Source organism: Lonchura striata, chromosome 2, assembly GCF_046129695.1.
Source record: "Lonchura striata isolate bLonStr1 chromosome 2, bLonStr1.mat, whole genome shotgun sequence".
In the NCBI taxonomy this organism is placed as follows: domain Eukaryota; kingdom Metazoa; phylum Chordata; class Aves; order Passeriformes; family Estrildidae; genus Lonchura; species Lonchura striata.
This window is the reverse complement of record NC_134604.1, coordinates 50,156,664-50,183,303: the sequence shown is the minus strand read 5'-3', so window position 1 is coordinate 50,183,303 and position 26,640 is coordinate 50,156,664. Positions and strand designations below refer to the sequence as shown.

Below are 26,640 nucleotides of genomic sequence, written 5' to 3'. Positions count from 1 at the left end.
AAAACCAAAAAGACAAAAAAAGGGTGAGAAGAGGCAGGATAGACAGCAGAAATAAACAGTAAACTGGGAGGCAGAAAAGGAGACCTGAGATTCTTGTGAAAGGTGGTGAGACAAAGAACACCATGATGAATGGCACTGTGGAGAAGGATGCACAGAAGCAAAGGAGGAAATGACAGTACAGGTTGGAAATACTAACTGAAAAGGAGGGGAAGACAAAGCAGAGCTGCTGAAAGTGGCACTCGAGCAGTCAGCAAGATGGCAAGGACTAGAAAAAATAGAGAAATAGAAAAAGATGGGGAAACAGAAGACAAGGTAGCCACTTTTTGTGCTGGAGGGAAGAGAAAATTCAAACAGAACATGAAGAAAGGACTATTTGCTTGAACTGCCTAAAAAAGCAGCCACCAGGAGAGTTTTATCTGGGAGTGAGAGAGAGAGAGAAAGGAGGACTGGGAAGCATCAGGGGAAGCAGAAAGCCACCGGCACAAAACACCTGGAGACAGTGTTAGAGGGATGGTGACAGACTGAGAAGGTTTTGCAAAAAAACTAAAAATTAAATGGTTCTAGTACAACTTGGAAGGAAGAGGAAAATTCAGCATGAGAAAAATAAAATTGGGAATAACAAGGAAAAAGCTTTTCTCTATGCACTGTTTCTTGTATTTGCTCCACTCAGCACCTGAAACCTAGAAAAAGAGGGAGGTCTGAGCTCAGGTCTGATGCAATTTTCATATTAAAAATATCTCTTTTCAAGAAAGTGCCTTAGTCTCAATTGTGAGAAAAGGGCTTAAATAAAGGTTAATGTAAAACATAACTTTAAGTGCTTCCCAACTGGCACTTCTGGATCATCAATGTCATCTCTGAATTAGCACCAATGCAGGAGTAACACAGTGATTATGCTGCTGATGCTCTCTGTGGATCAACTGTTTCAGTGTGCATATTTTTCTGTTTCTGAAAATTAGCAGCATTCATGTAGAAGTTGAAAGCTGTGACTCAAAATGACTCCAAACCTGCATTTGTCCATCAGCTGGTAGAGGATTAGGAACTAATTCAATTTGGCAACAATACCCTACTAGGATCTGTGTACATTTATTTTTTGTTATCAACACAAGAGCTGATCATTGAAGGGAATTTAGTCTGCACACATATTAAAATAATTTAATTTGTTAATTGGTGCAATATCACTGCATTTAATTATTTATACTGTTTTGCATTAAAGAATGAAAAACACTCCAGCAGAGCTGATAAAAGATTACTACCTAGAGTGGATTGTGCCCAATTTAATTCTATTGTATTTATTTAAATTAACCTGAACTTCTTAATCAAAATAATTAGGGACAACAAAATGAGTACAACTCATGAGAAAAAAATTAATAAACTGAGGAACTGTTAATGCCTTCTTTTTCTTTAACTGTGCATTAACAGATGATGCACGAGCTAATGGCTAATGACCTCTGCCAATTAGAGCACAAAGGCTATATTGTCAGGGCAGGTCTGAAGCCATGGAGTTCACTGGCTGAAATCCCTACAGTACATAAAATTCTGGAATTTTGTTGATGAAACCGGGGCACTGACTTTCTAGTTTTACAAGATCAGGAGGTGCTTCCTATGGAGGAGACTATTACCACAGCCAACTAGCACCTTTGAAAAGAAAACAAGCAGGAAATTTCTCGATGAGCTCATGGTTAGGTGCACCTTGAAGCTCCAAAATCAAAATACAGGCTAAAACTTTCCTTTTTCTGTTTGGTGTTTTTTCCTAGACTAAGTGGTACAAAGTTCTGATTTTATTCATAATTTCTTGACATAAAGGCACACAGGGCTAAAAATTACATCACTGTATGAAGTGTAATAAAACTTAAACCATCATTTTGAGGCTTAAAAATAGACTCAGATCAACAGTGAGTTCATTTCCTATGTCCAAGCCTAATGAGAGGGCAGAGTACCCACTTGGTTAGTGAGGGACCAGTAGGAGAGTCGCAGATTAATAGACAACAGGATACCCCTAAACTTCTGAATGATCCATCACTGTAGTTCTGCACAATAACACAGTTGCCAGTTAATGAAAAACAGACATGAGGTAAGAAACAAGTTTTTGAGACCTGCTCACTAAGTAATTAGGAACACAAGAGATGCTACAAGACTAAATGTCCTGCAGTCTCATAAGCCCCAAAGTAAGGTTATCTATCAATATCCTCCCTTTCTGCCTAAAGCAATACCTCATTTCAGGTGAAAATTACCATATTTTATTCACTGACATGCAATGAGCCTTGGAATGAGTATCTCATTCCTTTCCTCATATTCCCATCTTGGTCTCTAATGCCCTCTTTATAAAGCTGTGCTTTCAAAGTTTCTGGGCACATCTATTTTTTCTTTCCTTCCTCCACCTATCATTTCACTATCCCTAACAAGTTTTTGCTCCCTCAGTAACTGTTGGGTTCTCACACTTTCTTGCTTTCCAGCTCCCCATTCTGTGTTCTTTGGACACTTCAACAGTTTATCTGTCCTTCTGACATGTGTCTCTTCCTCCCTTCACACCTCCATGTGCCTCTGTGTCTGCAAAACTCATTCCCAACACAAACACTCTGGGTGGCTTCCTTCCCTATTGCTATTTAACCTGGAAGAAGAAACCTAATTCTAAGTATTGCACTGCCACTCCTGAAGCATAGTAAAAACTACTTCTCTCCATCTGCTAATGCTCTTTAGTCCACAAGCCATTCCTTCACACATTCCTAGAGCCCGATTATGGTTTTCTACTTGCTGGGAGAACAAACCCTCTGACATTCCTCCCCTTGCTAAATCTGAAACACCTGGTGAGTTTTCCATGTTCATATGATGTTTTATATATTGTCATAAATATTACACACTGACATTTTTCCCAATCTCCTACTTCTTCAGCTTCTGGAGTGGACTTATTTCTCTCAGGACAAAACCTGCCACAGGTTGTTGGAGCATCTAACAACACTGTTGAACTCAATCTTAATTAAAAAACTTATTTACTTTAAAGTGCGGAAACGAACAACTTTATGATCAATTATGTTTTTCTCATACAAGACCAGTTTCAGAGATGCTACAGATGCACAAAACTGGCTCCACCTTACCTTTGACATGGCTTCTCCCATCCTCCAACAGTGGTACTACTATAGTGTTGTTCATATTCCCAGGTGATCTCACAGCTGTATAGACAACAGGTACCGACTGTACCACCACGGGGATACGGTGCACGTGACTCATTTTGTTGGACTGTAAGTTCATGGGACTTGAAGGTGGTACTGGATGGATAATGTGCAAAAACTGCTGGCCTCCAACACCAGATGCAGAGGCCACAAGAGGACCTGGAGTTAATACTGACGGTACAGATGCTGCTGAGGAGACTGATGTTATTACTGTGGGGGATGAAGCTGGCCGACTGGAAGAAGAAGAAGTAGAAGTAGAAGAAGGGGAGGAGGCTGATGCTGTCATGGAAACTGGTGAAGATGAAGCTGCTGTAGGGGATGACCTGGCTTTGTTTATTGACAAATCCACTGGTTCAGTCTGTGTTTGGAAATGGTCTGTAGATAATGAATCCTCCATGGGGTCGGCCTTCATGTTGTTTAGTAACAAGGGTACAGCATCCATATCTGGGTAGTTGTGGACGTTTGGAGACTGTTGAGGAAGAAAAAGGGACATAGTTACACATGTGGCTAAAGACGACTTCAACACCCAGTTGCTAATGCACACCACACTACTTGATCATGAAAGCCACAGAACTTGTTTCCTTTTCTTGAGTCAGTCTATAATTTTAAAGTACAAATCGTGTTAGAAAGCACAGACATGTTCTGTTTGAATGAAACATTAAAAAGAAAAAAAATTCTACTCTCATTTCTCAGAAAGAGTCAGGATTAACAGTACAAAATCATCCTGCTTCTTTGCACTATGCAAAGTCACCAGTGACAAAAATGTTAGTATCTGCAGCAATAACAACTATTTATATTGACAAACATTATTTTCCAACATCTAATTTTAAACCACAGCATTACTCTCTTGTGTCATCATCACTCAGACATGAAGAAAAAATGGTTACCACCATTTCTCAAACAACTTTCTGCATGCTCAAAGATGTAATTTCTGCCCAGTTGTCTACTTTTTTCTAGACTAGGCAGACCTGGCTGCTTCTTTCTGTCACATGTCTGCTTTAAAAGGACAAGCCTTAGTACCTGTTTGCTTTTTACAGTGATCTTTGAAGTTTTGTCCACAACACTTTTCAGAAGGTGGCATCTTATGCTACCCTCACTCCTTCAGTTCTATGTTTTACTTCTGCACTCTGAATGGTCATTGATAATGAACTTACATGTCAGTACAGAGCCACACATTTGTCTGATTGCCCTGTCAGAGCGAGCAATGGTTACAGCAACTCATTATTCTGAACTAGCCCATTAGATAGCCTTTCCCATTGTTATTATTATTATTTCCATACTAATTGAGAACAATTTTCCTGACTTCATGAAATAATTTTATGTTTTAAATCAATCCTTTCAAAGCTGGTTGGACTAAATTTATTCTAGAGCAGTACCATCTGCTATTTTTATCGTTTTCCCTTATTTCCATCATCAAAGAGGTTAATAGAATTTTTGAATAATGCTAGACCAAAGACAGATCCCTAGAGAAGTTCATTTGATATATCTTTCCATTTCGACACTACATCATTAATAACTAGTCTTTAATGATGTTTTTTTAAGCAATTTTCACCAGGCAGAGCAAGGATGGAAATGCCCATCACTGATCTGGTCATAAGACAAAGCACAGCTCTCAAAGCACAGCTCTCAGCTCCTTAGCTAGGGAACTCCATGGCACTGCACTGCAGCAGAGCATCTCTACAGACAGGCATTCACACAGTGCAGTACCAAACCACAACCTCAACACAAAACACTGCTCCTTCAAACCTCACTTGACCCAAAACAATGGCTCCCTGTACAGACCTAAGCAGCTCCAAATGAATTAATTTGATCTCTAGATTATAGTACTTACTAAGTATCTAAAAATATTAAGTCAGAAATATTTAAGCTAGAAATATTGTACTGCATCTGCTGTCAATAAACTAACAATCAATCAAGCTATGAATTACCTTTGGGGTTTTTATAATCAACTACATTAAATATTTCCAAAGAAAGCCCTCCTTGTTTTGAGTCAGAGTCAAGGAATGAAATTCTATTGAAAAAGAAAAATACAAATGCTTATACTGAAAATTGCAGTAATAAGGACCTAACTGGATATTATTCCTGGCATGCTGAAAGATTAGATGTTCTAGTAGATCTCATCTCTTCAGCTGATTTAGATTGGTTCTTGGATCTGACATTTTCCACTATATGAAAGCAAGAACATCTCTGGAATGTTCTCTTCTTCTATTCATACACAAATCAATTTAAAATAAAGGGACCACCATCTAAATAATGGATGCACCTGAAACCTGGATCCTGCTATTCTGTTGTAATACAAGTAACAAAACCAAAATATACCTTTTTATAAAGACAATGGGAAATTCTGCTAAGAAGCACACAAAGTGAAGAACAGGTTACTTTTCAAAGCACATAATCAGCCATGAGTGACAAGGCTATGGTAAAGCTCTTTCTCAAGAAGGCACACCTACCCGTAATTGCCAGGTGATGATTCCTGGTAACTTCCTCTGAAACACCTTGGCTATTGTCCATAATGAGATCCCCCACCATGCCATCATAAAGACAAAACCATAAACATACATGGCACAGGAAGTTACTTTGTCAAATCTTGACAAGTCTCATCTATATGCACTTGGACAGACTGGTTCTGCTGAACTGAACAGAGAGGCACCACAGAAAAGGCAAAGAGGAAAGGGACACCTGCACCTGAACCCTCATAAGGCCAAAGGCAGCATCTCTTATCTTAAATGTTTGAGAGGAGAGGGATAAATGGCATCAGCTTGTGCAAGAGAGATGAGATCCCCTCATGCACATGGCCACACAAGTGTCATCTAGAAGAAGCATGAATTGCCAGCTCTATCTATCCACAGTGCAGATAAATTCACCATGCAAGAAATCCTATTTTTTTTCCCTGGATGCCAGAGGCAGCTATCAGGTTGACCCACTGCCACAAGGGACTCAGCACAAGAGATCCACATAGATCTCAAAAGCTATTGCCCAGGGAGCATCTGCCCTGAAGTCCTACCTGCCTTTGCTAGGTTCCTCACAAGAAGAGTAAAGAGCCCCAAACCCTCCTGTAGCTGATACCACACAAAGTATTTGCTCCGTGGATAGAGGTAATGGTCTTTGAGACAAAGCACAGGTCATGACTTACAGATTGTTCTAAATTGTGCTAAGAACAGGCCTTTGTTTCACTATAGTAATTACACCTACTCCTTTGGGAATTCAGAAAAAAAGTAACATGTAACTTCAGACTATCATACAAATCACTCTCTCTTTTAACAACTCTTCTACATTTACTTTCATTTGTACATTCTTTCCATTCCGTATATCCTTCCCTAGGTACTCTTTTCTTGTCCAGAGCTGCTGGAGGGGTCACACAGTCTCTGTGTACTATGGTAATGCAGTTGATATTATTATTTCAGTCTTCAGTAGTGAAACAAAGCTCGAAACCTTTACAATCCCTTCATGAATATCTCCAAACCAGATGACAATGGCATGTCCTTCCATAGCTGCCTTTCCCGAAAGGGAAACTCTAAGACTAAGGATACCCTTTCTTTGGTAAATGCAGGGTGTGACTGATGTCAGCTGACATTACAAAAACCAGCAAGATCCTTATCAAAACAGGTTTGTGTGTCTCATATTTAAGACAAAAATTGTAAGCAAGCACTATATTTTCTTCTGCTGGTGGTAAACAAAGTGGTCTACCCCAACAACTCACACTGCCTTACAGTGAGCTACAAGTGGTATATGTTCCTCCATGACCTCAGATTTCATCTTACATGCCAAAACTTTAATTAAGCAGTATGTGAATCAAAACTTTGAACATTAAATTTATCATTATTTTCCAAAAATGAATCACATAAGTAAACTTTTCCCAATGATGACAGCTATTCCAGAATGAGGAACTAAGGGAAGAAGAGCAGCAAGGAAGCCAAAAGGAATGGCTTAATTCTCAGAACACTATTTCTCAGCATCTCCCACTAATGTTATTAACTGAGAAATAAATGTTCATTTCCCTAGACACTGAGTGTTGTTGTTAGTTTAATGGATCTACATCTTTTCTAACTGAGAAGATAATAAAGAAGTGGCTGCAATATTCAGTGTACCTTCAGCCATTCTGTGAGTTCAACTGGAAGGGAAACAAATAGCTGTGGTGTTCATTTCTTCTGTCTATCCAATTCTGTCTTTCCATTCTTGTCTGGGCTTCTTGTGGTGGTGTGGGCTCAGAGGATTGCTAGTTTGGGCATCTGAAGCAGGCTTTTCCTGTCTCGCTCCCAGAAACATTTGTGTTGGTTTTGCAAACTTCATTTTGGTTTTAGGAGTCTAAACTCTGCTGCTGAGAGTTTGGCAGCTTTCAGAACACTTGGTGGCTTAGAAAGGGTTCATCCTAAGGTCCCTGTAATTCAGTGGGCTGCCCTGGACACCAGCCCAGACCATAGAAATACAACATGAGGGGTTACATCTCCACATGGCCTCCCTCATCTCACTGCTCAGCCCCCTGGTACAGCGAAGAGGGACAGCTTCAGCCCTGCCACCAGCTGGGACTTGGGAGCAAATCTCAGCAATGCATGTCTCTGCAACACTGCTGTTGTATCCTTATGCTGTTCACCATCCACTCCAATCCAGGCTGAGCCAGAACTGGAAAGCAGGTAACGATAGCTCCCTGCTAGAAAAGGCTTTTTAATGAAGCTGCAGCCTCTATTAATCAGTGCTCTTGGCTCATGCTTTTTGTGCCTGCCCTTTTAAAGCTGTACACCAGTATTCTCTCCAGTGCTCTGTTTCATTAGCTTGTCATTAATAAATACCGCCAGGAACATAACACGTGATTTTCCTATTCACTAAGATTTTTTTTGGCTGAATAAAAAAGCATTCCTTACTCCTTATTCCCACACCATTATGGAATCTACCTTGCAACCCGCCACAGTACCCAGAGCGAAACACGGTGACGCTGTGGCTGGTAACATCCTATCTGCTGGGCAGCCATCCTTTCCTGCACAGTTCTTCATCTTCTTTGCAGCCCTCTGAATTTCACCTCCTCTTAACTTACTTGTGAGAAAATTTTGCAACAGCCCCTTTTGACTCTACTCTTATTCTACTCATGGCAATTCCTCTGTGTATCAGCACTGTCTCCCACCCTAAAGAAGCCATGAAGAGCTCACAGTTTGCACACAGCTGAGGTTAAAACCAGAGAAAAAGCAAAAATCATTTTGCTGTCAGCCACTCATCCTGATGCCTTGCAGTTCACCACCTTCATAGGGTACTAAGCCACAGTGAGTCTTTAATCCTTCGTGGACTTCTACTGAGCCCACACAACTGAGCCACACAACAGAGTTTATGAACCTCCAACAATCAGCTGTCGGTTTTTGAAGTGTCTTCCTTTCTGGCAGCAATCTCCCAAGGTCAAACATTTTGTAAGAAAGCATACCAAAAAAGCTGTCCTTGATGACGGAAACAGAACAGACTAAATTTAGCGTTTATAAAATAAGCTAGCTTTGAGGACAGGAAGTTAAAAAATAAATTGCTAAGCGTTTAACTCTTCAGTCAAATCACACAAAACCCCTTCTTGGTTTTCATTATGCTCTCCCACCTCATTCTGCTCTGGCAAGAGCAATTTTAGACAAGATGATTTTGTTTTGTCAGTGTAAAAGAAGACTGAGATAACAAAAATCATACTCTATCTGAAAAGCTCCCCACAATTTTAACCACATCATTGCCACTGCCTCACCAGAATGTCAAAGCTTGGCAGTGCAGGCATGGGCAGGCAATGCAGAATGTGTGCCCAGCTAGAGCAGCTTTCAGCTCTGGTCATGAGCCTGGAGAGTGAAACCTTAATAATCAGAAATACTGTGCAAGTCACAGATTTTCTAACACGTCACAGTAAATGAAAACCAACACATTTAAAATTACAAAACCCACTTGCTCTAGGAGTCATTTTGCTTTAGCATAGCACACAGATGTGCTTACAACTCTGATGCCATGAGATGAGTAGGTGGGTTGGGTTTAGAACATGGTGTACTCATCTTTTGCTATTTTAGTTTGCTTTTAAAATTAAAATGGAATATTTTCCTTATCTTTCTTGTGATACAGTAGAAAGTTCATACCCCCTGAAACTGCAGTTCTGTAGGTCCTGGCCATGAAACGTATCTGCCTATGTCAGGTTGTGTGCTACCCCACCCCATGGGCACTTGATAAGCACAGAAGGCTGCAGCTAGGTAGGGTCAGTAGCAGCCTGGGCACTTAAAAAAGACATGTAGGTTATGGCTGAAGTACCCAGCGCTTAACTTAGTGTCTTTTTAGGGCTTATTTTGCTAATCTAGGAGTGAATGCTCTTTGAAGTTACAGGAAGAGATGTTTTTCAAAACCCCTTCGCAGCATGAGAAATTACCTTCACAATATTCACTTCTGCCTGAAAACCCCCACTTTAACCAAAGCACAAAATGCTCTCAGAAAAAGAAGTAATACAACCTGCAAAAAAATGAACTAAACAACCTCTACTTGAAATACTCTGCTATCCCTCTGAAAACATGACACATCCAAGACTCAACTATGCTCAATTTGAGATGAAGCTATTATTATTAATCTATACATGAAGGATGCACCAGAACAGTGGCAACAGATAGCTGTATAAAGGCAGAAGGACAAACACATACACAGCTGAAAACTAAATCTGAGCAAAATACTTAATATTGTTTCCACATGCTAAAGCACCAAGAGAACAGGCATTTCTGCCTTTTTGCTCAAGGCTGATCCTGTAGGCTTTTCCAGGCTCACAGAACTGCTTAGCTTGGAGAAACACAGGAGGTCATGCTGAAGAAGAGGGTAAAATGCAAGACAACGAGATCATTCTGCTTCCTTTCCGGAAGCACAAATTAAAATGCATCATACTGTCAGTTTTCAACAAATAGTTGCTCAGGGTCAAGGTTGAGTTTATGTTCCAGGGAAGAAAAGAGATCACCAAAAGATGGCACTCCCCAGTAAGGTAGAGTCAGACTGTCACGACGACTCATACTGAAGCTTTTACAAAAAGCAGCAACCAACGCTGAGAAAGACAGAGGGTAACGTCCAGAAGTTATTAAAATAAAAAAAGGCTCAATGAAAATGCATTTAACTAAATTGGAATTGATTCAACAAGAGAGACTGAGAGATACTCACTTTAAAATACTCATGATTCACTTAATGTACCATTATCTCTGCATAACACTTGGAAGTTTGATTTCAAAGTGGAGGTTTCCAACCCTCAAGGCCCAAAACCAGTATTTCTATTCTCTTTGCGAGTCTGAAGAGGCTAAAGAAACTCCCCTAGCATATCCTATGAGGCACAGATGGCCTTGTTAGCTGAGTACTGCTAAATGTGTAGAATCTACTGAAGATGCCCCAAAATAAAAAGAGAATTACCTAAGAAATGAGGAGACCAAATGCAAATCAACCATTCATAGACATACAAGCGGAATTGAAACTACAAGGCTGTCAACACTATCTTCTAACTTTTTCTGATCGGTGACACAATGATATTATTCCACAGCTACTTCAACATTAAAAAAGTACCACGTGCTGCAACCTTTAGTAATACTTAGGGACTGGGGAAACAGGCTTCAAAATGAAAGGAAATCCCTAAGCAAACAGCATTAATTTTTGAATATGTTTAACAATGAGTGCAAATACATCTAATATTAAATGACTTATTTTTAAGTAATATGTTTGCAAAAACGTAAGCATTAACATTACTTTGCATCCAGCTCTCCTATCTCAAAACTGACAGGTTTATCCAAGGATTTCTGTAAAAGCAAAGAGGGAAAAATAACTGATTACAGATTTCTATTCCAAACAAGCTAATCAGGCTCTGTGCTATCTAGTATGTTAAGTGTAAAAAATGTACATATCTTGAAAATGAAGACAAATTGTCAGTACCTCAAATTCTACATGGGCCTGCTGTGATATATTTGATAAGCAACAAAACCTAACAAAACCTTGCTCCCTAAATCACGAACACATTCAGAACACTAGATGCTCAGCTTAGATGTTTTACTTCTATATGACAAGTGTTACTAGAATGCTCTGTTCAAAGGAAGAAGTCGTTGAAAGAAGCAAATTGATGCTCATTGCTATGACACAAGCCTTGAAGAGAAACCAATCTAATAAAGCACAGTTCTTGGATTATTACTTTCTTGAGCACAAAAAGAATACTGGTGATATATCTGTATTCATTGTAGTGATCCATTTTAGATGTGAAAATAATTTCTAAATAAATGGTAGATCCATAAATAGTTGGTAAAGGGAAGCAAAATACCAGGAAAAAATATTATATTACCATAATTCAATTTTGAGGATTTAAAAAAATGTTAGTTTGTAAAATTCTAGACAACAAGAATTCCATCACCTAGCAGCTCCCCTTCTAATCCTTCCCCCCAACTTACAATGAAAACAATGAAAGCCTGAAGAAAAATTAGTAGTCAACAATTTTTTAAGTTAAGATTTTGATGCAAAGTTTTGATATACATTTTCTTACCCTGCACATTACTCTCAAATATTCATAACTATATTAGCAAAAAGGACAATGACAAATAATGCATGAAACTATTATTTATGTCCTTTAACCACCTGCAAGCTATCACTGAGTTCCAGGCAAAACTCAGCCTTGACCAAACCAGCCTTTGAGCCAGATTCTGTGCAACTGGTAAATAGAACTGGTGTGGAAAAGTCACAAACAACTGGGCAGTACTTCTTATCAATCATTCCTCATTACTCAGTCTTGCTCTGAGGCATGAAGGTCTCCATTAACTGCTTCAGTACCTATGCACCTACTCAACACTTAGGTGGGTGGTGATGGAGGTGCCTTGCCCGAAACTCACATCTAGTGTGTGATCCATACTCTACAATTGAGCTTCTCCATGTCGTTCCTTGCTTGTCATTGTTCATCTTAATTTCCACCAGAAGAATTCATTTTCCTAAATGAACCTCCTTCTCTTTACTATCCTTCAAGCTGAAGTTTCAATTCATTTTGTTCTTCTGCCCTCCCACCTGAGGCTGCACTCAATGTCGACATTTCTTCAGTAAAATAAATAGATGGCACAGAGATGGTACAGTTAGTCTGACTGAAATGAACCCTTTCTGTTCACTCCAGAGAGAAAACATTTAAATCAAGTTTTACTAAAACTAATACCTTCTGTGGTCTGTTCCTCAAACTTATTGCTGGTCCTAGTAAAACAAAGATGGCTGGTACTGTACACTGGTACTGAGGGAACATGACCTGAGTTTGTATATCCAAAACCTCTCAACCTCCAAGTGTGCATAGCTCTACTCCAAGCTCATTAACCTGGGTGCAAGCAGTCTGCCACATTAACCCCCTTGAAATCCTTACCTGCTTCCCACTGCTGCCCTCCCTCTGGGAGCAGGCAGCATTGAGGTGGACACGAGCTGACCTCAAGGAAGGAAAAGGAGCCAAATTTATGAAAAGAATATCATTGGCTAGGAAAAAAAAAAAAAAAGACCTACAGAGGCAGACAAAATGCAGAGACTGGGTCTGAAACTGTCAGAAAGGGGAAAGTTACCTAGTTAGTCTTGGCTGAGAAGGCAGGGATGCTACCAGCAAAGCGACCCAGGCTCCAAGGGGTCACACTAAGTAATTCTGTAAATGAAAGAAATCAGGCACTTTAAATCCTACACAAAGCATTACATCACCTGATATCATCTCATATACAACAGGGAACCCCACAAGATGAAGATGAGGGTGGGAAGGAGATGGTGCTCATCCCTCTGGATGAGGAGTTGGCTGGAAAGGCTGCAGAGGTTGACTAGATGTCAGGGAGTGTCCCAGCCTGGAGAAGAGGAGGCAGGTCAGTCTTGGAGTGACCACACAAAAGGGCTTGGGCCCAGTAAAGCAAAATGCCCCACCAGCACCTGGGACCTGAAACTGCTGAGCTTCACCATTCCTCTGCGGTCAGCAGACATCCCAGAAACCCACTGGTGAAACATCCTGTCCCTCTGTGACATTAGTCCACAGAAAATGAAGACAAGAAATGCATATTGCAGTCATGGCCCACTAAGGGTCTGAGCAAAACTAGCACAGACAGCCCTCCTCCCAAAGGCAGACCAACATTGCCCAAAGGCAGACTGCTTCATTGCTTAGGCTCACCAATGTTCTTTTAGCATGGCTTTTGGAAAAGTAGAATTGGGATGGCTATTTCTGACTTTTTACCCTTAAAGCGAACAGTCATATAAACTATGAACGTGTATATTTGGGAAATTAATTCCTAATGCCTCTGGACTGGATTTTGATTCAATTCACTGTCCTGGTACATCACAGTTACAGAAGAAATTATTGTTACAGAAGAAAAAAACAAGAATAAAAACCAAGCCCTCTCTGCACACTTACTTTGAGTCTTTATATAAAGTTTACAGTTAAAGGCTAAGTAGAACAACATATGGATTATGAGATGGACAACCCACTCACACCACACGTGGACCAGCAGACAAACACTCCAGTTCAAACCACTTAATGCAATACTTTGGAGCTGACCATCAAGATTTCCTTGTTTCAGTTCTTATCCTACGACAATAATAATCACTTACTGATTACCGCAAAATTTTTAGTCTTCAGAAATCTCATTTATATGTAGATAAAATAGACTACACTTCCACTTTACAGAAGGGGAAATGTAGGGAAGACTCTCTAGAGATTTTCCCACACTACAGCATCAAATTTAGAGTTGTAACAGTAAAGCTAAAACATTGCATATACTCGGTATAAAAATTAAATGCATTCCAAGTATGAAACCCTCTTTATATTATTTCATTCTTTCTGACTTTTAAGGGCTGAATAAAAATAGCATAAAAAAGTATCATTATTCAGAGTAGTTCTCCTGCTCTAAAGTAAAGCCTGCAATGTGTATCTGTAACAACGTCCATTATTTGAAAGGCTCACCTCTGAAATCTGAGACAACTGTACACACTCAATATTTCATTATAGTTTTAATCTTAAAACAATAAACATCTTAGCAACTGAACTAAAATGAACTCAAACTAATTATTTTTAATAGCCAACAATATTACAGTGATATTACACATCAGAAGAAACTGGGTATTTACTTGTTTTTCTCAGAACAGAGTTAATACAAAACTATGATTACCATGTTATTACTTATGGATGACATCAAGTTTGCTCTGAAGAACTAATTGCTTTCAAATAGAAAAAACCATCAACTTTCAAAGAAGGTGTTTGTAATAGCTGCTTAATAACTTTTCATTTCCTAAGCTTAAATCAACTTCAGAGTGTATTACTATACCTAAAATTAAATTCTGCTAGAGATAAAACAATTGGGTTTTGACAGCAAGTAATACATATAAAAATGCCATATTAGGGACCTAAAACTAAACTGTAGGCAGAACAATGACAATGCTCTTGAACATCCACACCCCCCCCCCCCCCCCCCCCAATGAGATATACATTTAAAGAAAACTCCTTTTATGCTACCCATGGTGACAGGGAGAACCAGACACAAGGTATTTCTCTTGCTTGTGAAAAGAAAACATGGAAGAAATGTAAAAGGAAAAAAGGAACCTTTATTTTGGTGCACAAATTATTTTCAACAGAATAATTCGTTTTACTTCAAAGTAGAAGTTCCTATTTAAAAATAAAGGAAGAGATAGAGAAGTAAATATTAGAATGAACCATTGTTAAATGATGCACATTGACCCATTTAAACTTTAGGTAAAGAACACATCAAGAAGTATCTTCTGGTCTATTTGTTATTTTTTTACTGATTATAACCAGCTAGTGCATTTGAAAGCAATTCCCCAAGTTTTTGGTTGACCTAAATCCTCCTTCCTTGCCTCTTCCTCACCCCTTTCCTTTGTTAACAAACCAACATTCTGTACGAGGTTTTCTCTTGGCTCTTTCACTAAGACAGATGAACTCAGCTGTCCAGGCAGAGGCACATGGTGCCACCTGAGACCTCCTGGAGTGTGGAGGATGGCACTGAGCTCAGGGACAGCTCTGGCACCCTCATGGGGAGGAACTGGCAGTGGCTGGGGTAGACCAGGGTACCCACCAAGGACACAAGCTGTGCAATTACCTACCTATGCCAACCCAGCAAAAGATGCACACAAGCACCTCTTAGAAGCACACAGAGGGACAGAAGAAAAAAAATTTGCTTTGTGCTGGTTTCAAAATAGGTTCTGTAAATCTTTATTTCAAGTACAGACAGAAATGCATCGCCTACAAAGTGATGTTGTGTAACATCACAACAGTGACATCAGCATAAGAACTGTCACACTTCCCCATGTTTAGACCAAACAGGACACATCACCTGGTACTGGTTATGGAACTGATGTTTTACCACATCATTGATATCACAACCCATATTTGAGTAGAAATGATGGTTACAGTCAAAGAAGAAAGGTGCTTAACTGCGTGTGTCCATCGACTCTGAGAACTTACTGCTGCATTTTGACATGCATACACACACATGGATACACCCTTCTCACCAGTCAAGGCTCATGGGAGGGATCCAAGGGTACCAAGCATTTCCAGATACTCCTCCTGTTTTAGGAGTACAATTGTTTAAAGTGCAAGAGCTGATTCCTACATGTGCACTGCCTTGCTGCTCTGATTCAGAAGGAAGACTTGCAAACCCAGTGTGCTTATTTACTTTGGGAGAGGTGCATGAAGTAACCTAAAAAAAGTATAGATTCAATCACTCTCTTTTTCCATTAACCATAAATATCATGCCCAGCCAAATGCAGATGAGCACACCAAATACATCTCTGAATAGATACTCAAAATTCTGCTTCTTCTGAGGCACAGTCACTATTACTTTTGTTGACATGTGGGTCTTATGCTTAAGCTATTTTACAGTACTAATTAGTACTGACAGCTCCTAATATATTACAAATTAAATAGGGGAATTCACACTTGGATTTAGGAGCTCTTTACCACTGAATTTAAAAGAGTATCAGTAGCTTCACTATATAAGTAATTGCATGTTAGAGGCATGAAAATCTAACAGGAGAAAACTACACGCTGCAAAGTGCAGCTGTTTCAAAAATGGTTTGGAATCTCACAACTTCACTTCGGAAATTCAAGACTTCTGCTGTCAAGCAACACAGAAGACAGAGATTCTGACACAGGACAACACCTGCATAGATAGGGCCATGGTTCCCCCTGTGGAGCTGCTTATGGCACAGCCACAGTGTAGCTTTGCTCATTGACTGGCTCAGGTAACTCCCTCAGAATGCCTGTACACTCCCTCTACCGCACACGGTCACAACACAAACATAGGGAACTGTAGCTAACCTTGGGTTGGAAAATGGACCTTGAAAGACTATCCAGTCAACCCACCTGCTGCAGGTAAGGACCTCTTTCACTGCACTGGGTTGCTCAAAGTCCCATCCAACCTGGCCTTAAACATTTCCAAGGATGGGGAATACACAGCTTTTCTGAGCAAGTGATTCTTGAGTCTCACCAACATCACCATGAAACTTACGTCTCTTCCTTATGTCCAGTCTAAATCCATCCACTTTCAGTTTAAAATCATCGTCCCTTGTGCTGTTGCCAAAGGCCTTTATTCATCTTTCTTATAAGCCCTGTTTAAATACTGAAAGGCTGCAATATGGTCTCCCTGGAGCTTCCCCTGGTACTTTTCTTCTCCAGAGTGAGCAACTCCTCTCTCAGCCTTTCTTCATAGCACTTGTTCCATTATACTGCTCATTTATGTAGCCCTCCCTCTGGACCAAGTCTAAATGTTACTCCTCAACACAGAATAGTTGATAGAGAGCCAACCATTCCCCCACCCCTCAAACTGGTTTTCTAGAGGCACAGTGACATAAATAAATTACAATCGTGCTCTGATAATATATGTAATACCCTTTTTGCAGTACTCTTGCTGTTTCAACCGCTTGTCTACTCCATGACTTGCAATCCACTACATAGAGTAAGGTTGGCAGCTACTGCCCACCCTTACAGGTATTTTGGCCACAGCAAAAAGCTCATCTTCTGTGTACTTCCCAAGCAACAGTAACTGCAGCAAAGAACAGCAGGTCTACTAACTGTGAACAAGCCAATTTTCCCAAGAAAGACTGAAGCAGGTATGGAAAAATCTGATGGCAAGGAAGGCTTCCTACACCTTCAGTAATGACGTGCCACAGTTACATGCTCCAGATTAACTTTGTAAGAAGGAAAAAAAAAATATCCCTGACAGAAAAAGCTCCATCACACTGAATAAAAACCCTAACTTAGCTAGCAGGAAAGTGGTTTCTCAGGGCAGCAGAACATTGCACTGCCTGTCCAGCTGGTGCTGGCCTAAGCCACCCAGCACCTTCACCACCTGCCACTAGCCTCCAGCAGTGAAGTTCCTCTGGAAAAAGGAAGTTGGGAAAACAGAGTCTCACACCAACCTTCACTTTACATTTTATAGGAAAATAACGACACTGAGGAGGGAGTCTGAAGTTCTGATTCTACATTATTTAGATAATCACTGGACAAAATCAGTGAAGTGTATTTTCTAAGCAGTGTGTGAGGTGATATAAGCCTGTCTTCCTCTAGCACAGCTGTCAGCAGCCTCTGGCTTACGTGCTAAATTGTGGCATGTGGGTAGACTGCTAGTAGCACACAGCAGGAATTAGATGCTAAAATCATCTGTCTTGCACAGAATCAAGATATCGTGAATTACTTCTCTGGTAATACACAGCCAGTTAAGAGAAAAATCCTGCTGAGAACAAGTCTTGAAAATTTGCCTAGCAAGTAAACTGTGATCAAAATATTCTCATTCTCTCACTGCTGTCCTGTAAATCTCAGAACCTGTAAAGCACACTAGTTTGAAGAGGATGCATCAGAAGATCCCATCTCAGAACAACGGCCTCGTAACTGCACCTCATAAATCACAAGAAGCCTCATAAAACAGAGCTCTCCTTGCCTGCATGGGAGACAGACTTGAATCCCTTCAGGCACTGGTGCAAACTGAACTCAGGTCTTCCACATCATTAGTGGTTAAGTGACCCATGCTTCTAAGTAAAAAAGAGAGCAGGAATATTACCTGCTATTTCTCTACTTTAAAATATGGGGTTTCAGGGCATCTAAAGCAGAGTTTGAGTCACATCAGTGGAAATTTTAACATTTCAACCACCAGGTCAGATACCCTCAACGGAAGAGATGCACATCACCTCTGTTCCTAGTCCTGATTAGAGGCACACAGCTCTGAGCTGCTCTACCTTTAAAGGATCCATTTTAGGATCCATTATTTTAGGCCTTAAGAAATGTAATATAGTATAGCTAAAATCAATGACATTCCTCTGAATTTTTGTAGTCAATGAGAAGAGTTAAGGATTTCACTTTTGAATTCTGTCAGTGAAACCCCTATTGATGGTCCACTTCAGGAACAGATCAGGCTAAACATCCATTGTGCTGTGTAGACAATTAGAATAAAAGATTAATATTTGCCTGTGACAAAGTGCCCAAGTGGCTATCTGACATGGGCATCATTTAACACAAAAACAGTGCTGTGAAAAGGTTTTATAACCCCATTACAAGACTTTGATAGAAGGGCCCACAGTTCATATAAACTGAGGTGGTCTTCGCAGACAGATGAAGTACTTTATCACATTTCATGGTAACAAGAACTTTTTAATACACGGGACTACTCCTCAAGTGCATTAAGCATTTCTGAATACTGTTCAACTTCAAACCCTGTGACTTTACAGCTTAGACAGACCTTTATATTTAACTACTAACTAATCCCGTGCCTGCACAGAACATAATCAATAGCTTTATTATCCTGGAATCTAATTACAAGATTGATCACCATTTCTTGCCCTTTCTCTCTCTTTTCAAATATGAGCTTTCTCATAGGGAATGAAAATAGTTTTATTTTACTATCTGTCATAGATACTGCATATTATTTAATTCATTTGGCCTTTACAAAGCCAGCTGTATGAGCCCAAAGACTCTACTACAGTGACTATGCTGTAGGAATACAACCAAGCTGATATACTTCTAGATTAAAGGAAGCTAATTTCATTTTTTGATGTATAATGTGTTCAGCATAACATTGATAGTGAATCAGCTCAGTTACCAGTCCTGTAGGACACAGGCATTGCTTAGAGTGACCAGGGCTGCTGGTGAACCAACTAATGACTCCTGTTCTGGGGGAAGCACTTTCCAAATGGCCAAGAAAGACAGCTTACCAACTGATCCCCTCTGACTATTAAAAATACATCCCAACAGGGTTGATAGTTAAAATAGTAGAGCCGGCTGCCTGCCAAAAAACCCTCAAAAAAATCTAATGTGTGAATCTATTGAGGGAAATCTCAGGTTATTTATTCATACTGAGGATCCCAAAAGAGAGAACATTTGTTTAGGCCAGAATTTGCAGACTGTGCCCTGCTTCAGGCATCAATGCTCTTTTAAAATGCTGGTCATGACGTGCCTAAACATGAAAGATTTAGGAACAGCAGTAAGACAAATCATCTAATCTTTTTACAGTATTACATAAGATGTAAACCTAAGAAAAGGAGAAGTTGGACAAGTAAAACTTAATTCATTCTTTGCCTTCATCCTGTCTCAAACAACTTCTATATACAGAACAATATAAACACATCTGATTTTAGAAATATTGATTACACACCAAAATTATGATATTTCAAATAAAATCTTCCTTACATCCTAAAGTAACAGATACTACCATTCAGGGATATGTTTATCACTGTGAGGCTAAACCAGCTACCTCTGGAAAATTAGTTTATTTATAACTCTTTTAAAATCCCAAAATAAGTCTTAGGAGGATAATGCAGCATTTGCAGTAGCAATTGTGTACAACAAAGGCAACAAACACACTAACTGGTGGTGCTTGGAAAGGTATCATTAAATTCATGTTGAGTTCAATAGGCCTCTCCTGTATGAAAGGTTGTGAATGATGTGAGGCATTTTTTCCAGTATTTCCCTTCCAGATTAGCTTTGTCCAGCAAAAGAACTAGTCAGGCTATACTTAAATAAGCAGTCAAATCCTCTTGGGGAATAGATGTTTCTGGGTCTCACCTTCAATATTTCAGATGTGTCAGATAGGTCTGATTCATGGTATATAAATAGTGAGAAGTATGCCACTCATTTTCCTTCCTTATACATTTTTGGTAATGATACAGAACACTCTAAAAACTAAGAGAGAATAAAAAAAATTAAAAATTACATTAAACAGAGAGAAATTTAAATAGATTAACTCATTTAGTTCATCCAGCTCATAACTGGAGGATCCAAGAAAGAAAATTAGGAAAAGCAAGCCCTCCTTTTAAAATTCCTGGTCTTGCATTCACCCTATAGAGGAGTGAAGGAAAGAGGGAAAGAGATCTCTGGGGAAGGTGATCTCAAAACCACAATTAGCACTGAACTCCACTCCTCAATCAAAAGGATATAGGCAAATAAAATTTTAAAAAATCCCTGGATAAAATGGCTTAAACCCCAGAATATATTATCTATTTAAATTATCATAACATGGTATTTCTGGTACGTTACTGCTATTGCATTAATCCAGACAAACTTCCTTCCTTAACAGGTAAGTAGCTTACGAAAATTTGAGAGCCACTTAGTTATTAAATATTACTCTATTTAGGGCATTAATGGGTCAACATGCCTCTTGGAATCTTGCTGTGAGTTTTAAGAGCTGGGTTTTAGTTCACTTTAAGTTAACTTAACTAAATAAACTCAATAAAATACTACAGCTTAAGTTAATAAACCAATAACCTACATTACAGAAGATAAAATCCAGAAAAAATACTAATGCTGAAAGGAGCGTGTCAAATTGATTTTATTATTACAATAACATGTGTTAGACTTAAGTATGACTATCTGGGGAAAAATCCACTAAGACCTGCCATCATAATGGTGTACCACAAACAGGCTTTAGGCAGGCTAATATTTCCTGACCCTGCATTTCAATGTCTACAACCTAATTGTTCACAGGTGAGCTATGGGAAAATAATCTTTGTCTATAATCAGTAGAGTCAGGAGAGGCCAGAGAGCTCCTGGTCTGAGCTGCTGTCTCCCCAAAGCATGAGATCTGGGCTTCCACCTAAAAAAGCTGCCCCTCATTAACCAGGTCCAGCTACCAGCTTCCATACATGCGTTGAAATGGGCTAAAACTAAGGTAAGAAAACACATCCCTTTGGTGATTTTTCTAACATTCCACCTGTATGGTGAAAAAACAGATCTCTCACCCTAACTAAAACATTCTAAAGGATAAGCAAGGTTTCATGTTGGGAGCTGCACAATTAGCCCCTTTCTAAATCTTACCTGTAGACCTCAAGCTGCAGGGTGGGTAGTTAATGAAGAAGGGAAGCAAAGTATCGCTATAAAAGGACAGTCTCATTGAGAAAACCTGATTTTCTCCATCTGCCAATATCCCTTACATTTTGTCCAGATTAACTTTGGCCAAAGGTACACATGGGTCAGAATGAAGCTGCAGTAAAAATAATAAAAGCACAGTAGGGAGCACAAATAGCTCAATGTTACTCATCCAAACTAAAACAGAGCTGACAATAGGATGCTTCAGAAAGACTTCTTTTCTTCTTCTTTAAATGAGGCACCTTTTAGAAGGCATTAGATTCCAATGATGTTCAGAATCCTGAATTTTAACTTTAGCTTGGCTTTCCCAGGAAGGGTATTAATGTCTTTAGGGCAATCAAGAGAACTACCGTTATTAAGCATATTTAATACCAGAAACCAGTGAAGTATTTCAATTTATTCTCAACAGAAAACTCTGAAGTGACCAGCACAATAAAAATATCTCTACAGCAATGAATTACTTTGATAATATGGAGCGAAGTTCATTATTTGCATTCATGACAGAGAAATCTTTGAAAAGGAAAAAGTAAAAATATATGGGTGATTAGAAAGAATGATGAAGATACATGTGAATTGCTTTTTTTTTCTGTTCTACAGTGTATCAAAAAACTACTGAAAATGAAAATATTGTCTGAGTTTATATTACTGAAGACAACATAATCTGATATAATTTGTGATTTACAATATTACTATAGATATAAAATAAATGGAAAGATAATATGACACTTGTATGGTTACTAAATAGCACAGGTGCTTGTGACCAAGTTCAGTTTGGCATTGAAGTTGATGAATTAGTCCACATTATGGAGTAACAATTTCTGATGAAGACCACAAACATGAAAAGCAAATTTAATTGCCCTTAATAGCAACTAAATTTAACTCTCTTCCAAGAGCATAAGCTGTAGGTTTTTGCTTGCTTAAAATACCAAGATTACTACCAAAAAAAGGGGAAGACTGCACACCCAGCCTCACATGTCCCAGAAGCCTTGGGGCAGCTACATGACCCCCACTCACTCCAGCAATGAGCGACTTCATCAATGGTTAACTCTCACCGCCCTCCATCTGCTTACACCACAGTCAGAGAGGTGGCAAATGCTTAACAGGGAGGAAACTGATGACTGAGTATTTGGCAGCTATAATCAGCACAGCACTTATTTTTGGGTGATGAATCACCGCTTTTATCCCAGCCACACAGTGCTGGTACATTCACTGCACAGAAAACCTCTTTTATGCAAGGGGCTGATGGCAGGACAATGAACACCTCTCCTGGTAGAGTCATGTCAAGAGACTGCTTTGGAGAGATCAGAAGATCTTATAGCCAAAGGTTGCTGTGTTCAGTACTGCTCACTAGCATTTGCCAGCCACACATCAAGCTCTGAGAATGTGGGACCACTTGCCAGGAGATGTCCAAAAGTCTGTTTATAGTCAATAAAGATCATCTTTTCCTTCCTAGTGAAAACAAGACTGAGGATGCAATGAAGGCATGCTGGGTGTCAACAATGGTATCAAGGGAGAAAGCTAGATCTCCTCCCGTGTGAGCGACTTCAAATTCAAGTCAAGTCACATCACAAAATAATACTTCAAAGTCCTATCAAAACTTTGAATAAACGTGCAAAAATTAGAAAATTGAAAAAAATGACTGAACAGCATTTTCATAAACTCAGCTGAAGCACACCTCTGAAATCATGCTCCCTACAAAGCCCCTGGCAGCCTCACCACAGGCTGCCCGGGACCAGGGCTAGGAAACCTACCCGATGTCATCATGCACCAGAAGTGGCACTGCAGCTACCTTCCAAATCCACAGGGATGGCAGTGAGGTGCAGCATCTTTATTTTGCACTACTGTACACAGGCTCTTCAGTAGTGCTGTGCATTGCCAAGATCTATTGCCCACCTCCCCTCTTGCCTCTCAACTCAGAATCTGGCACTAGTTCAAGGACTGACCTAGGCTTTTGGTACATCCTCCATGGTCTCTTGAACACAAATTTCCACCACAGCAGCGCTCTCAGTCACAGGATAATTACATATAAGTCAGCAGCTATTTTCTGTGGCATATCAGCTGTATCACAAATGACATCCTAATAAAATTATAACAGATCCACTGACATTTTGCCTCAGCATTAAGAGATGTGACAAAGTCAATAAACACATCATATGCACTTCAGGATAGTGAATGGGTGAGATCAGTGCTTTTGCTTTAGTATTTATTATGGTGGAATCCAGAATCCCAAAAAACCACAGCATACTACTTTTGCCACTGCAAAATAGGCACCTCATAATTTAAACATCTGCCTTGCCACCACCTACCAAATTACTCCATCTTTTTCATTCTGACTTTAGACTGTTATCAACAAGTGACAATGCTTTTATCTAAGCTCAAGCCTGAGAATGCATCTGTTTATATTAATGTCCAACCCAAATCCGTTCGTTGTGGGATCCATCAGGAAGACTGGAACAACAATTATTATTTACATAGCAATACACATACAAAAATATAAACTATAAAAATTGAAATATTTAAATATCATTGTATACAGATAGATATGTGTATTTCTAATCATACTATATAATCTTTTAATCTGTATAGAGACAAGTATTATAAAGACAAAATTTTTGAGGCCAGGTCTATTCTTTGATTCAGAATTTCTACTCAGTGACCTGCAGAACAACTGAAAAATCTCTATGAAACATAGAATTCACTTGAGTATCTATTTTTTCTGGTTCTTCTTCACCTTTGGAAACCCTTTAGAAAAAAACAACCAAACACTAATGAGCACCACTTTCTTCCTTTATAGCCAGTTAAGTTTTTATTACTATTCCTGTCAATATTACAGTAAATATTTTTAGTTTGAGAATTTCCAACTAATTTCTGCTTATGACACCACCTAAAGTCTAATAATGTCCTAACACTGTCAAAGATCAAAAGAGAAAAGAGTGAATTCTAATAACATCAGCTCTAATCCCATTAGATTTCAAGCTGTGCTCATGAATCTGTTCCTTAGGGGCCAATCACTAAGATGCCTTTTTCAGTTCTGGCTTCCTGTTTTTTTGTATCTTCTTCAAAAATTCAGTAGCTGCTCACAACATTCAGCAAAGAATATTTTTGTACTGAATATACAGTGGTGACTATTTCCCAGAAACAAATCCCAAGCATACAATACACACTTGCTGCTTCCAGCCCACAATACTTCAGTGTGTTAAACAGACCTAATACCACAAGGCTACTGCTGCTCCTCTTTCCCACTGTCACCACTGGAGCACAACTGTAATTGATCGTTTACAAATCATACATAATTTAAAGGACAACAAAGAAACATGTCATACATTGCTCTATAAAGCAATGATGTCTACATAAACACTCCTTGATCTGTTGTCCTGAATCTGCACGTAAATTCTACTCTTAAATTATCATAGAAAAAGTAGCAATGTTTTTTAAAAACCCACAAAATTCTGCATGATAATGTCAGATAAATCACTACTTTTTACAGTGACCAATTGAAAAAAATTACTTCAAAAACCACCACACAAACACAGCGAGCTGTTCTGCACTGCAAGCTATTCTTTCCATAATATAGTATCACTTTCCAAAAAAAAGAACTTAATCTATATTCTTTTAGTTTACTGTTAGTTCAAGGTAGTTACAATTAAAGTTTTAGTACAGTCATGTACTAAGAGCTTGTAACAAGACTCAACAATACCACAAATAAATTAACCTGTACATGAGGTTTCAGTAACATACATAAAGAACAAAAATATGTAGAAATTTGTTTTGTAAGTTTATACATTAGGATTATCTTTTTAACAGGACACGTAGATCAGGATGGGTGATTTCAGGAAAGATCATCCCTCTGCTACGGAATTTTCCATTTCAGAATTTCCACAGAAACAGTAAAATTCATTCAAACTGCTGTAAGGCTACCACCACTGCTACTGTCTGAAACACCTATAAAACATTGATATTTTTAGCACAATATCAGAGTGTGGGTGCCTGATATCTTGCATCCTGAGTTATAAGACCTCTGATAAAAGAGTAGGGCCAACGCTACAGCTGGAAAAATAAAGCATCTGTGACTATACATACACATTTAAGAGGCAATTAAAGAGCTGATCTACGTATCTAGATAAGTATGTAAATCCCTGTTGTTTAAGAGAAATTGGAAATGTAAATGCTGTGGTGGGTCTGGAGGACAGTCTGCTTACTACAGGGCAGAGATTTACCTTCAAGCCCTGATCATCTGTCTTTCTGCTTCTTCCCTCTCCTCTCTCTTTCTTTACCATTTGCATGGCCACCACCAGTGTAAAACCAAAGGTGATAACTTCTCAACCAACCTGTCACACAACCACTGCTGCACCGCAGCTAGTTAATCAAACGTGTCCCTTTTGAAACCTGCATGATGGCACCGTATCTGCCACTTCAAATTAGTGGCTCCAAATATTCAGGTCCATTTGCAAACCACAATCTGTCCCAATCCATTATCACATGACACTTGGTCAGCAAGCAGATTGTAAATTAACATTTCCATCTTCTGCTGTAGCCTTTTAGTCATAGTAATTACAATAAAATCACTTCAATCAGCACACTCATAAAATAACCAAGATGGATGTCTTTTATTTGAGAAGACCTTGTGATACACATTATGTCACCAGCTGCAGGGAGAGACTATCAGGCTTTGCTAGGGCAGTAAAGCAGTAAGCTTTCTCACACTCAAGCCAGGAACAGCTACTTGAGTTCCTCAGTGATGCAATGCTTTCTGCTGTGAGTAAAGTGAAACAAATAACATATTTCTGGTCTCCTCTTTTACTTTCAGTGTATTTCCACTGCTCTTAATAAAATACTCCCACAACATGCTTGCAGATCACCTAAGCAGAGACAGACGTGCTCTGTAATGTCATTTCTTCAATGTTCAAGGCAGCCTTTTCAACAGGACTTATAATTAAGAATGCTTTTGATGGCGAAATTGGGCCTCTGCTGTTAATCAAAGGACCAAAGACACCCCTCAGCATGCATAATTCCACACCTCTTTGTTTCAAGGAAATCTTGACAGGAAAATAATGGTTCCTTCCATTCCTTTCTTCTCTGTCAGTTAACCACAGAAGGTTATTCTGCTCCAGCCTCCCGACTGCTGCAGCATAGATTACTGGAAGGGAAAAGAGTAAGAGGCACAAA

The 26,640-nt window shown here is 39.2% G+C and overlaps 1 protein-coding gene across 10 annotated transcripts in view; it reads right to left on the bottom strand.

The window, feature by feature from the left end:
• KLF12 (KLF transcription factor 12) overlaps positions 1–26,640 on the bottom strand; it is a 227,315-nt gene that overhangs the window by 79,552 nt on the left and 121,123 nt on the right. For all 10 annotated transcript variants that reach the window (XM_077781368.1, XM_021548069.3, XM_021548073.2 and 7 more), the window contains one exon: positions 3,093–3,636. In XM_077781368.1, coding sequence (XP_077637494.1) covers positions 3,093–3,636 — 544 coding nt within the window. The remainder of the gene's footprint in view (positions 1–3,092; positions 3,637–26,640) is intronic.